At 52.0% G+C, this 14,023-nt stretch overlaps 1 protein-coding gene across 1 annotated transcript; it reads left to right on the top strand.

Annotated features, from left to right (window-relative positions):
• The first annotated feature begins 15 nt into the window (after positions 1 to 15).
• DHRS1 (dehydrogenase/reductase 1) lies at positions 16 to 7,245 on the top strand. Its single transcript, XM_014868583.3, has 9 exons — positions 16 to 276; positions 705 to 877; positions 2,422 to 2,562; positions 2,707 to 2,786; positions 5,039 to 5,171; positions 5,494 to 5,640; positions 6,179 to 6,248; positions 6,584 to 6,664; positions 6,849 to 7,245. The coding sequence occupies exons 2-9, from the start codon at positions 728 to 730 to the stop codon at positions 6,983 to 6,985; spliced, it is 939 nt and encodes a 312-aa protein (XP_014724069.1). The 5' UTR covers positions 16 to 276; positions 705 to 727; the 3' UTR covers positions 6,986 to 7,245.
• Positions 7,246 to 14,023: the final 6,778 nt, after the last annotated feature.

Raw genomic sequence — 14,023 nt, 5'->3', positions numbered from 1 at the left:
TCTCCAGACCGCCCCGCCTCCATGCGCCTGTCCTGGCCCCGCCCAGAAGTATCCCGGAGCCGCTGATGCGCTCTTTGATCCTGATCTCCACGTTGCCCGCTGAACCTCGGGCAGTATACGGACTTCCACGCCAGCCTCGGACTCTGACCGCGTCGTAGTCACCTCACCCCCCCCCGGCGGGAGGATCTAAATTCTCGATTCCGAGAACCTTACGAGAGAGGCGGCGCGAGAACTCCCCAGGCAGCAAAGGAAGTCCAGAGGCAGCAAAGTTGGCAGGTAGGAGGAGTGGGACTTCTCCCCACTTAAGGTCCAGGGTCCCTGGGCTGCGCGCACACCTCCGATCCAGAAGCCCCTTCTCCGGGCTCCGCCTGACTGGGCCGGGGTTGGGCGAGAGCTCCAGATGGCCCAAGACTTTGTGCGGATGCGCCATGAAGGACGCCGCACAGAGCTCCCCCCAGTCAGCCCTACTCAGAGTCCCAGTAGGTGCCCTGCACAGCGCCACCCAGCCCCGTTCTTCACTCCTGGGCCTCCCGAAAGAGACAGCCAACCTTGCCCTGTGGCCTGCACTCCGCTGTCCCCCTCTGAAACCTCTCTCCCCTCAAAGGATCCCAACCTTGGCTCCCCCTCCTACCACTTTCGGGGTCCCCTCCCCATAGAATAGACCATCTGCAGCCTTCCTTCAGAGCAAGTCTTTGCTTCCACAGATTTCCCTCTTTGCTTGTGAGTCATGGCAGCTCCCATGAAGGGCCAAGTGTGCGTGGTGACTGGGGCTTCCAGGGGTATTGGCCGCGGCATCGCCTTGCAGCTCTGCCAAGCTGGTGCCACAGTGTACATCACTGGCCGTCATCTGGACACGCTGCAGGTCACTGCTCAGGAGGTGAGTGCTTCCTCTGGAACCACAGGGGCAGAAACCACCTGAGGGAGCCGGTCCCGTTAACCACTCCTAATCGGTTACCTGAAACCATAATACTCAACCCAACATGACTATTAACTCAAATTGGGTAAATAAACCCCATAAACAACTTCAGATCAGGTCAAATTTAGCCACCAAGTGAGTTTTATGAAAAAACTCTGTGTTAGCTCTGTGTTAGGGATTTTGGAATTGCAACTAAAGAGTTGTGGACCTGTGCTTTCCCCTATTTTAGGCAAGACTTCATTGAACTGTACGTTTTTATTTGACTTTTCCGCTGGATATCAGTTACATAAATATTTGGGTACATTTGGTTTGCTAGGTACTGCATGAAGCACTGGGGTTAGCAAGATTAATAATATATAATTCTGCTTTTAAAAGATAGAGGCTAGCAGGAAGTCAGAGGCAGAAATGGATCATTTCAATGTAATGCGAATGAAGTAAGTGATAAGAGGGAGATAGGCGCAGAATGTTCTGGGAGCACCAGTGGGTATCGAGAGAAAATGGGGGAGAGGTTAGGGAAAGCATTCTGGAGGAAATGGTTCTTGAACTGAGTCTTGAAAGGTAAGAGTTAGGTGAAGGAAGTTAAGAAAACCATTCCAGCAAAGGGAGCTACACGAGCAGAGGGACGATGGTGAAAGAGTGTGGATATTGTGAGAAATAATGCCAGAGCATAAAGGTACAAGGACGGAGTGGTAGGCGAGAGTCTGCAGAGAGGACACAATGGGTATTGGAAGAAGCCAGTAGAGAACTTTGGCCTTTTTCTCTAAGAGATGGTGATCCCGTTGGAAGATTTTGAACAGATTTATGTTTTAGGTAGTTCATACTGTCTGGAGTATGAAGAATTAAGTTAAGGCAGAAAGACTGGAGGTCAGGTGAGCAGTTAGGAGGTAAGGAGGTCAAAGGGTGGGACCCAGAGCCTGGATCTGGACAATAGTTCTTGAATAAGGTATTCTTCCTCTGAAGTTAGAGGATAGGGGCACATTTGTAGACGGTGAGGCAGAACGGGAAGTAGAAGTAGATCATGCCTGAGAGCTTTGATTTCCCACTTACCAGGCAGGGGTGTTGGTGGAGTGAGGGTAAGAGGGCTGGGATTGAGTAGGGGTTCTATGTGAGTGGTGAAGGTGGGAGCTAAGGGCATGCAAGATGGGAATGACCAAGGATGAAAAAAAGACAGATGCTCATTTCTCAAGAGCAGCCTCCATGCCTTGTCTGTCCCTTACCCTCCACATGCAGAGTGCAATGCTTTGCACATGGTAGGCCCCAGTAAATGTCTGTAGATTTTAAACCCGGGATCCCAATCCACTTTGCTCTATAATGGGAGGACCTAGCATTCCTGAAACTCCTCAAACAGACACCAGAGGGCAGTATTGCCCACCATGTTCCCTCAGCTATTGGCTCTGATTCCTATGACTGGCTTCTCAGCTCCCAAGCTGGGAGTTAAGGGGAGCTGAATTTTGTCTCACACTCATGTGCTACCGTGAGCTCATATCCCCTCTGTCCCCCTCCAGGCGCAATCCCGAGGGGGCCGCTGTGTGCCGGTGGTGTGTGATTCAAGCCAGGAGAGTCAAGTGCAAAGCCTATTTGAGCAAGTGAATGAGGAACAGGGCCGTCTGGACGTGCTGGTCAACAATGCCTATGCTGGAGTCCAGGTAGCCCTTTGAACTTCATCCGAACTCCACACTCCTGACCTCCCCCTCTGACCCCTGAGTGCTCATTGTCCCTTCCATTATCCAGCCCCTCATACCTTCCTGCCTTCAGATCATCCAATTCATCACCCTTCCTATGCCTTCCAGGCAATCCTGACCAATGCTAAGAAGCCATTCTGGGAAAGCCCCGCCTCCTTGTGGGATGATATAAACAACGTGGGACTCAGGTGGGTGTTCTCCATGCCCTGCTGCAAGGGCCTGGGCTTCCCTCACTCACTCAGCAGGCCGAGGGCACAGGCCTTTCCCCGTACACCCTCTGCGTTTCCCTCTGCCCTCCCCCTGCTCTTTCTTCTCTCCTGTCCCATCTGTCTCACTTACCTCTGGAGAAGTTCCATCCAGGTGAGGCTGTACCTGGGAACATCACCTTTTGCCTTGTTTCCATCAGTAATTTTCATCTGAACCTGCCTTGGGGCTTTCTCTTGCCTCGCTTTCTGCCTTTCCCAATGCATAACCCAGAAGGGAGCTGCCTCCCTCAGTAATGCACACCGCCCACAGTCGGTATTTTCAAAAATGGTTAGAGGAAGAAATTGTGTTGTTTTAGATCGAGAGAAGGTCACTAAGAAAGAGTGGGTGCCGGCCATCTTGGCCTCCACATCCTCACTCCAGACCCACAGACAAGGGCACTCCCAGGACAGCACTGGGAGGGCAGAGCTGTCATGGGGTTACACAGACATCTGGCACAGGAGGTGAAACACAGCCTGAGTTCACCCAGCATGATATACATCAGTTTTGTCTCTGTTTATTACTTTTGGAACAGTGGTACCCTGAGTGGTACCCTCTCAGAAACTACACTCTTGATATGATCAGCCACCTGTGGGAGTAACCAAGAGATTATCTGCAAATCTTTGACTACAGTGTTTAAGACCACCCACGACTTCAAATCTGGTACTCTAGTGGCAATCCCAAGGAAGCAGATTAGAAAGCAACTGTGATTTCCAAAGTGGAAGAAAGAGAATGAGGACAGAGGGCAATGGTCAGCCCAGAGGCAAGAAAAGAAAACCCAGTGGCCAGCCTGGTGGCATGGTGTTTAAAAAGAAAAGTGAAAAAAAAAAAAAAAAGAGGAAGATTGGCAACAGATGTTAGCTCAGGGCAAATCTTTCCCAGTGAAAACAAAAAACAAACAAACAAACAAAAACCCAAGAAATATTTATGTGAAAAAACCTGACAGACTATATACTAGGCTGTTAATAGTAGCTATATCTCAGTCAAGGGAGGAAGGAGTGGTAATGAGGGGAATAGGATTATACTGGTCTTCACATTTGTCCATAATTTTTTTGGTAAAAATACACACAAACTTGGTAACCAGAAAAAATTTCCTTTGCATGGGAAACAGGACCCTCCAAATGAAAATCAGTAGAGAGAGTTATAGTTTCAAAAGGAAAGCCCAGCCTAAGGTAACACAGAGGGAAGGCACAGTAAGTGTATATGTGAACCTGTGTGCGGAAGGTAAGAGGAAGTGTCGGTGGGCTTCCAAGAGGCTCACAAACTGGCCTTTACCTTGGAGAATTCACCAGGACTTGGGCCAGGGTCTGGGCCTCTGCCTTGTAGGCTCAAAACCCTTACCAGGAAGAGATAAGGATGTGGAAGGTACCTGTTTGCAGGTTAAGGAATATGGCATTGCCCATTTCTAGTTCTTTGGGTTTTGTTTTTCTTTTTCTTTTCTTTTCCTTTTTTTTTTTTTTGGTGAGGAAGATTGGCCCTGAGCTAACATCTGTTGCCAATCTTCCTCTTTTTACTTGAGGAAGATTGTCGCTGAGCTAACATCTGTGCCAATCTTCCTCTGTTTTGTATGTGGGACCCCCTAACAGCATGGCTTGATGAGCGGTGAGTAGGTCCATGCCTAGGATCCAAACCAGCAAACCCCAGGCTGCCAAAATGGAGCACACAAACTTAAACACTATGCCACCTGGCCAGCCCCTCACATGTTTATTCTCATTGAGCTTTAGATTATTTTGTCAATTTCTCCAAAAGTCTTCTTGAGATATATCTCAAATTGACTGAATCTATGGATTAATTTAAGTAGAACTGATGTTTTACATGTTGATTCTTCTTTGAACAGATTGTGTGTGTACTTGTTCTTTTATATCAGACAGAATTTTATAGTTTTCCCATGTAGATCCTATATATTTCTTATGTTTGCCCCCTGAGCTATTTTAGGTTTGTTATTGCTATTATGGAAGAGCTTTTTTATTCCATTACATCTTCTAAAGACTGCTGTTTCTCATCCTTCAACAGTTAATTTTACCCTTGTTCCTCCCAGAATGTGGCCTCCATCCCTTAATTTGCCAGGTCTGCGGCTACCCCACGGGGCCTCCCAGCTGCTACAGCCGCTAGGGGCAGAGGAAGCCACCAGGGCTACAGCACCCAGGCCAGCCCTGAACACGGTCCATTCCTTCTCCTTCTTTGCCCCACCTTCTAGAGGCCACTACTTGTGCTCGGTGTATGGGGCGCGGCTGATGGTACCAGCTGGCCGAGGGCTCATCGTGGTCATCTCCTCAGCTGGGGGGCTGCAGTATCTCTTCAATGTTTCCTATGGTGTGGGCAAAGCTGCGGTGAGGACCCAGTGCCACGGGGTTGGGGAGGTATAGGACAGTGACAGTACCCACAGCTCAGGAGGTCCAATCCCCAGTGGTCAGAGTGGTAAGGCCGACGGCTGGCCCTTACCTCTCCCACTGCCCCTCCATGGACAGTTCCTTTTCTTGGGCTCCTCTCAGCCAGCCAGAGTGGCGGTGCCCTGGGGAAGGTGCACAGGTGGACAGGGCTCTTGGGAAGGGCAGGGGGTTGGGGCATCCTCAGCGGAAGCAGGGAGGGCAGGGGAAGAAGGTGACCTGGCCTGGTACCCTGGCTCTCACCCTGCCTTCTGTCCCTCTACAGTGTGACAGGCTCGCTGCTGACTGTGCCCAGGAGCTGCGGCGCCACGGGGTCAGCTACGTGTCTCTGTGGCCAGGGTTGGTGCAGACAGAACTGCTGAAGGATCACTTGATGAAGGATGACAACACTGAGGATTCCCTGTTTAATCTGGTTGGCAAGGGGAGGGCAAGGGAGGCAGAGGATGCAGGGGAGTCAGCCTCACCATCCTCAAAGACAGGACAGTAACAAGATCAGAGAGGAAATACCTGGTGCTTACAGTGGCAGGCACACAGCTGAGCACTGGTCACACGTTATGTCCTTTAATCCTGTAGGGGAGATGCTATCACCATTTTATAGATGGCAAAACCGAGACCCAGAGAGGTTAAGAAACTTGGTCAAGGTCACATATGCCATAAGAGGAAAGGCTGTCTGGCTTCAAAGCCCATACTCTTCACCCCTACACTGAACGAACCTAGAAGGTCCAGATATATTTGGCCTCCCCAGGTCCCTTCTCATAGGAAAAGCAGTGGGTCCTGGTGCTGGGCTGCAGGGCTCACCTGGATGTGGGGAGGAGTGACTCCAGCGTTTTGCTAAGTCCCACGGGGGCAGCAGTGAGGGTGTCTCTCGTGGAACAGAAACTGAAAGCAGGGGAGAGACTTGGGCTGTGCTCTTGGAGATTAACCTTCACGTCTCTGCCCCTGTGTTTCAGGTCAGAAATCGCTTCTCATCCGCAGAGACCACAGAAATGAGTGGCAAATGTGTGGTAGCTTTGGCAACAGGTGAAGAGGTTGGGGACAGCTGGTGACGAGAGAGGGCATGGAGGATCTGCGTGGTGGTGGCAGCCAGTTCTGGGTCCTGGCTCCAGAGGTGGTTGAGGAATACACCCTTCTTTTCTCTCGCTTCTGGAGACCCAAAGGATTCAAATGCCCGGTTTGAGGTTTGAGAGCCTTAGAAACAGGTGTGACCAGGAGCCAGAGGCCCAGGAGCCTTCTTAGGAACAGAGAGAAACAATTCAGGGCTCCTGTGGTGTGTCAGTGGTTCCCTGTCCCCTTGGGCCCAAAGCTTGTCACCCTGCACCACTGCCCTGCCGTCTCAGCTGTCTCTGTGCCCACAGACCCCAATATCCTGAGCCTGAGTGGGAAGGTCCTGCCGTCCTGTGACCTTGCTCGACGCTATGGCCTTCGGGATGTGGATGGTAAGAGCTCAGCCTGGCAGCAGCCTGGGCCTCTCTTCCTTCTGTCCCCTGCTCGTTCCTTCTCCCTCACTCTCTCCCTGCTCCTTCCTCCCTCACGCCCAACTCTGTCTCTTCAGCCAAAGTGAGGGGTGTTGGATGGGGGGGAAATGGGGTCTAATCCTCCTCCTCTTCCTGTTGTCCCCAGGCCGCCCCATTGATGACTATTTCTCTTTGAGTTCCGTTCTCACCCGTGTCTCCAGCCTGGGCTGGCTGGCCTCCTTCTTGCCCAGCTTTCTCCGTGTGCCCAAGTGGATTTTGACCCTCTACACCAGCAAGTTCTAAACCTCCTGGCCTGATGTCACAACTCTGCTCGTCTTCTCATTCAGGCTGGGTGGTTGGCCTGTCTCAGTGGAACGTGGCGGCTTTCCTGCCTGCCACATGCCCGTGATAGGAAGAGAAGGCCTCTGCTGTGTCCTGGGGGAGCCTTGAGGCCCTTAAAGGTTCATCTGTGTTTCTTGGTCTTCCTTGCTCCTACAGTTTACTTTTTGCCTTAGTATTGAAAAATTCTCTGGGGACTAATAAAGGTCTTATTTCTTCTTTAACATGTTTTTGAGTGCTGATTCTGTGCTTAGCAAAGTGTTAGGTACTTGAGAGAAAGACTCAAAGATAGCAAAATGTTTAGGTTCTTCTTTCGGAGCTCCATCCCCGGGACAAGGCCCCTTTCCTCCAGAGCTGTTCCTGCTCTTCCCTGGAGAGCTGCCCATCTCAGGGCACCTGCCCCTCACGGCGAGGCCAGTTTCCTAGGTGCCAGGTGGGAAGCTGGGTCCCTCCACACCAGAAGCGGGCACACCCCAGGCTCACGCTGCTTTCCCGCCCCCTCATTCCACCCTGGCTTCTGGGATGCCTGCTGCCTTCCAGCTGGGCCTGATCTCCAGGTGAGCCTGATCCAGGAAGGGTATGGTGTTTATGATTTCCTGGAATTTGGGAGGAAAGTACTGCCCGAATCCATGTGAGGGCACAGGAATCACTAATGGCACCGACACTCTCTCCTCCCTCCTTTCAGGTCCTGCATTGGTCTCTGAAGAACTGATGGCAAGAGCCCTGCAGGGCGGGCTTGCCTGCCGGCAGCCTAGACAGCCATCGAGGTCGGGGGACGGCTGCTGTGAATCAGGAGCAGAGATCATTTCCAGTCTTCCGAAAAGGCAGGGTGAGAGCTCGGCCTCCCCCAGGCTGCCCAGAGCATCTGCAGAAGCTGTGATCTTCCTGTGGCTTTCTGGGGACAGCCCCCCGTTACTGTTTCAGGGGTGTGCTGGACAGCTCACTGGCCTGTGGGGCCTGATGATGCGCATCTCTTCCAACTCTGAGTCACTGACTTCCTGTTGGATGCTTGAAATCAGTCATAGTGAGAGTATATATACCACAGAAATCAATAAAAGCTGCCTATCAGGGCTTTTTTTTGTTTAGAGAGATGGCTTACCAGCACGTTACTGGGACTGTGCACTTGAAGGCCACCGTCTGCCAGGGCACTCCCATTTAGATCACAGTGAGCAGGTTTCTGCCCTCTCGCCCCCTCCACTCACCAGCCTAATTCAACTCCTCTCACTCCCTGAGGTTGGTGAGGGGCAGAGGCAGTTGCCCATCTGCTAGACGAAGGAGAGGACCACAGGATCTCCTCCAGCCTTCCACGGCCATCATTAGAAGACATCACGGGAACAAATCCTTGCATGGTGGCCTTTTCTCCCAAAGGCCACAAGGTATTATGGGAAGAACGTGGGCTTCAAAGCCATACAAATCTGCATATAAATCCTGACTCCACCACTTTGAAAATTGAATGAAGTAACATATATGAAGCACCAAGCAATATGTAGCCATTGAAATTGTCAGTTGCTTCTCCCCACAGAGATTTAAGAGCCTGCTCTGCAGCAGGCACCATTCCTGGTTTTGGGAGAGCAGAGAACAAGACAAACCAGGCCACAGGCCACAAAGGACTTTCATTTCAGGGGCCTGCTGGTGGCACAGTGGTTAAGTTCACATGTTCCGCTTCTTGGTGGCCCGGGGTTCGCCGGTTCGGATCCCGGGTGAGGACATGGCACTGCTTGGCAAAAAGCTATGCTGTGGTAGGCATCCCAAGTATAAAGTAGAGGAAGATGGGCATGGATGTTAGCTCAGGGCCAGTCTTCCTCAGCAAAAAGAGGAAGATTGGCCATAGTTAGCTTAGGGCTAATCCTCCTCAAAAAAAAAAAAAAAGACTTTCATTTCAGCCTGTTCTGAGAAGTCATCTAGACCTTCTTACTGAAGGAAGTGAGCGCACACTGGGGCTCCAAGAGTTCACACCACACATAGTTTGATCACGGGTTTCTGGTTTCCTAAGAAACCAGAAGAAAGTGTTCCTTACAGTCCACCACCCTGCTTCCCTCCGACAAGATTAATCAATCTTAGAAACATGAGCGATAGAGCACGGAGCTCTGAGAGAACGAAACATGGACAGTGAGTTTTGATTGAAGGCAGAAAAGATTCCAGATCTGAGAAGCCCAATAGAAGGGAGTCTTAGGACATTTGGAGGATCAATATTCATTCAAAAAACCTTTACTTAACACCTGCTCTCTGCCCAGCACCATGCTAGGCACCAGGGAAGACTCGTTAAATTTGGTGAGATGGGTGCTGTAGTGAAGTTTACACAGAGCACCCTGAGACAGGAGGAAGCAACTAGCTCCCTTAGATAATTGAAGGAAGTGATACTGTCCAGAGACTTAAAGAATCGGAGAGGCAGGAGAGGGGAGTGTTATAGGAGATCATAGCAACCTTCTTGCTAGGCTTTAAGCTTAGCAAGAGCAAGTTACAAATGGGTGGCTGAGAAATATGTGATCTGCTCATTCTCATAAATTACTGTACTAGATTGTTTGTGCTTTGGAATCAAAGGCCAGGAAGGGAGTATCTTATCAAGCATGAAGGCAAGGGACTTAAGAAGCAGGGCCCTTGCAGGAATGGAAGGCCATCTGCATAACTTGCTGATTGTTCCCAGGATACTCCCTAAGGGAATGGCCTTGGGTAGGGCCCCGGTCTGTTGAAGGGAGGAAGACTAGAACTGCTGAGCTTTGACTTGCATATCCCTACTGGCATGAGTTCCTGCTATGCTTGTATTTCTTTGCCTGCAAATAAATACGTGGCAATCAGAGGGACCTCACCTCAGCCCTTGAGGCTGATGGTCCCCTGTCCCATTGAATAATATAGATTGTGTTGTGTCTATTATATAGACTGTGTTCTGTCTATTAATTCCGTCCACCCCTTCAGCTGGCTGCCTAGCTGGTCTTGGCAGCAGGGGAGGTTTATTTTTTTTTTTAATTGAAGAAAAAAAGCAGGTACTGAGACACAAACGTGTGGCAGAAGCGCTAGAAGTTTGAGGTGGCTTAAATATACATATGACGGGATAGATTTCCAGAGAGCAAGAGGAGTAAAGACAGATGACTGCGATTTAAACTGTGGGTGTAGGTTTCCACTGAGGGATTCATCTTAGATGCTGAGTGACATACTAAAGAAGTGCACTCAGGGGAGGCCCGCGGACGGGGGAGAGGCCAAGCAAGCGCACCATCTCAGCTGTGGAGGGCGTCTTAGTGATGCCAGGAAACAGCCCTGGAGTGTAAGGCCTCAGAGTAGCCCCAGCCTGGGACAAGGGAGCCAGGCTTTCCTTCACCACCACCACCACCACCACCCCTACCCCCACCCCCACTGAACACTCACAAGTTATGCTGTGACCCAGGGGCAAAGTAGCTCCAGGAAGCCAAGGGCAGCCCTCCGAGAGAGCCGCAGATGTCAACCTTGAGAGCACACTAAAGGGAGCATCATGCCCCAAAATGGGAAAGGGCATCCAAGGGGATCCGGGCAGAGCACTAGCACTGTCAGCTACAGGAAGATTTAAGCAGGAGAGTAGTGTGACCAGATTTGTAGTTTTGAAAGTTCACTGGGGTGGAGATATGGAGAGGATGGAGCAGAGGGAGGAGAGGCCGGCATCAGAAGAGCCGCCAGGAGGCTGGCCGGGTATCCCAGGATGTGATGGGCAGTGGAGGTGTGGGCTGAGGAGAGACTGTAGGAGTCAACAGACTGGGAACGTAGGAAGGAAGGTGGGGTAGAGCAGGACTGCTGTGGTGGTACCACTGGCCTGGGGGACCCTGAAACCAGCAAAAGGCATAGGAAAAGAAAGGATGTGCCTGAGCTGTGAAGGACAGAGGTGCCAGTTTGCCTGAGGTTAGTCTGAGGGGCTGGCTGAGATGCAGACCCTACCCCCATCGGGGCAAACCAAGGGGCTTGGCTGGTCCTCAGAAGATGGTTAATCCCCCAAAGGGGCACAGGGAGGGATGGAGAAGAGATTTTTGACTTGTATTTTTTTAATTTACGTTTTTAAAAGATAAAACTTTCACATGGGTCAGAAGCCAAACCATTCCTGCTCCCTAGTGCCCAGTCCTCAAGCCAGAGGCAGCCAGTGCTACCATAGCACTGGGTGGCCACAGAGAGAGCCTGTGACCACACAAGCAAATAGTAAGCAGATTCAGGGAAGAGATATGACTGCGTGCAAATCTGGGCCTCTCTTTCTCCAGCTAAAGGGTTGTCTTTTCCAGCTTCTGAGGCCTATTCTGGTCCTTGTATCTTACACTTCTAAGCTAGGAGCAGCTCTGGGCCCACCGGCCCCACCCCTTCCCAGGTCCTGATGCAGCTGTTCCCATCACCAGAAAATTCCCTACCCTGCCAGCAGGGAGGGTAAGAGAAAAGGAACTGATGGCTTAAGGAACGGAGAGTAATGACTGCAGAGAAGCAAAGTGAATACCAAGGAGCCTAGCCCGAGTGGCCCAGCCAAGCCCTGCCCAGCCTCCTCACAGAAGCGGACCCACATTGCAGCTGTGAGGTGCATGTCACACCTGAGGAGCTCCCCAGGGGTTAGGCGTACCCAAATGAGGCCGACTGTGGAGTGCCTGTCCCCAGGGTATCCCCATGATGAGAGCGCTGACCAACTGGCTGACACAAAGCAGGAAGGTGATGGAAGCAGGGCTGGACCAAGGGGTCTCAGATTCCAGCTTTCAGGAGAAGTCACTGAGGAGGAGTTTCCATCAACTTCTGAGGCCCCTTTGGGTGATGTGAGTGAAAGTGGGGTGGGGATCCAGACACGAGGAATGAGGAGCCCACACAAGGGCCCCACAGGAGCTGAGCTCCGTGGACAAATCAAGGTGAGGTGCTCGGGCCAAGACGTGCCCTTTTTCCCTCCTCATCCTCCCTCCTACCCACCCATGGGCCCCCAAAGTCCTTGACACTGTCTCTGAGATGTTGTGCAAAGTCCCTTCAGCTCCTTGGCCTCCCATCCCATCTCCCTCTCCCTGGGGAGAGCCCCCACTGTGACCTCAGAAGTCGCTTGGCCTCCGCTTGCCCCTCTCCTGTCAGCTGTCTTGTCCTCGCCCCCAGGTTGTCACGCCTCCACCCTGGACCCTCTGCCTCAGCCCTCTCAGGCTTCCCATCCATCCACTGCTCCTCCTAGCCCCTTCGCCCCCCCATCGCCTGCCCTTCCGTCTCCCAGGAGCTGGCGTGTGTTGCAGCCTCCTCTGTGCCCAGCCCTAGGTAGGGCCGGGGCAGACAGGCACAGGCAAGCTTTGTGAGACAAAGGTCTGGCTCTCGAAGTGCCTTCAGTTATCACCACGAACTAATTCGGCAACCACGGGGAGAGCCAGGGTAGGAGCCAAAGGAGTAGCAGAAGTCAGTGCATCGGGTTCCTCCCCAGGCTACACACAACTCTTGTTCCTTTCTGGTTTCACCGTCCTGGGAGTGTTGCCACATCCTTATCCCTGCCTTTCTCTGCAAAACTTTACCTCTGTCTCTGTCTCTGCCTCCAGGCAACCTTGCCCATCATGGTCTGTCCCGATTCCCTCCCAGACACCAGCCTCTGTCAGCCCCACCCACATATACACACACAGTGGGTACCCCGGCCCAGGGGCCATCTGCAGAGCCTCATGGCCTCCCTTTTGACCAGGCTGCCCTGGCCTATGTTGAGCTGCAGAGGCAGAATTCACCCCAAGACTGAGCAGGGGCTAAAGACAGGCATAGGCTGGACCATCTCTGGGCCGCTGCCACTGCTCTCTGCACAGAGGCACCTCATGGAGCTCAGAAGTGGGCCGGCCCCAGCCAGGGCCCAGCACAGACTCACTGGGAGCTAGGTCAAGGGGTCACAAGGCCTGCCTGGACTTGTGTGCCACAAGAGGAGAGGAACTAGAAGCCACCTGTGCTTAACTCGATAATGGGGGAATCTGGGAGAGAAAAGGACCCCTCCTTAAGTCCTTGGAAACGGAGGAACCTGCACAGAATGCTGGGAAGAAGGCAGAGGGAGGAAGTGGGGTCAGCTTTGTGCAATTTCTGTTAGCAAGTAGGAACACATGTAAATGCCCCTATCCTCCAGTGAGCAGGTCTTGGCTCCCCCTTCCTTGGAGAGGGGTTTCCAGAAGAAACAAGCAAAGCTGGAACTCCACAGACAGCAGTGTCCCAGCATCCTCAGAGGGGCTTGTGCAAGAGGAAGCAAGATGAGTCAGCTCCGGGCTTTCGCTGTCACTTTAACACCGCTGAGCCGGCCACAGCCTAGTGATGTAGGGCTGAGAGGATTAGTGTTCATTGAGTGCCCACAATGACCTAACCCTCTGCGTGGGTCTGACTTCATCTTTTTCCATCTGCATATGGGGCAAGTACTCTCTGACACCTCAGGAAACTGCAGCTCAGAAAAGCTCAGGAACTTGTCCAGAATTTCACATCTTTACAGCAAAAGTGTATGGATTCAACCAAATACATGGGACTCCAAGCACCGGCTCTTTCCCCCGCATCATGCTGCCCTCTGCTGCTTGGCGTTTTGGGATTTTTTGTTTGGTTTTGGAGAAGCTTTTCTTTTTGGCAGAGAAGATTGGGGATCGGGCAGAATGGTGAAAAGCATTCCCAAGTTCACTCGGCCCGAGGACCCCCTGGCCAAATTCAGAGTCACCCTCCTCTCCATTTGACCACACTTCCTTTTGTCCGCACCTTTGCTTGAGCTGTTCTGATCCCCGGGGTGCCACACACTCCCCCTCCTGCCCCATTTCTACCTGACAGAATTCTTCCCACAAGGCCCATCTCAGCCTCCTAGAAACTTCTGGTTTCTTCTGTTATTGCTCCTGTCCCTTCTGGGAACCTATGACTTGGCTCTTGAATGGTATTAGAGCCATAAATGTCCTCATGCCTTCGCCTAGAGAAGGTTGACAATCCCCACCCCCCCCCCCGCCCCCGTCAGCGGCTGGGTTTTGGACCCTTCCCCCTCCACCACTCTCTGCCACACACACACACACACACACACACACACACACACATATTCACAGAACCTTT

The sequence above is a fragment of the Equus asinus genome, chromosome 2, assembly GCF_041296235.1.
Source record: "Equus asinus isolate D_3611 breed Donkey chromosome 2, EquAss-T2T_v2, whole genome shotgun sequence".
Classification (NCBI taxonomy): Eukaryota; Metazoa; Chordata; class Mammalia; order Perissodactyla; family Equidae; genus Equus; species Equus asinus.
Note: the sequence above shows the minus strand (reverse complement) of the source record. Positions and strands in the feature narration are given on the sequence as shown.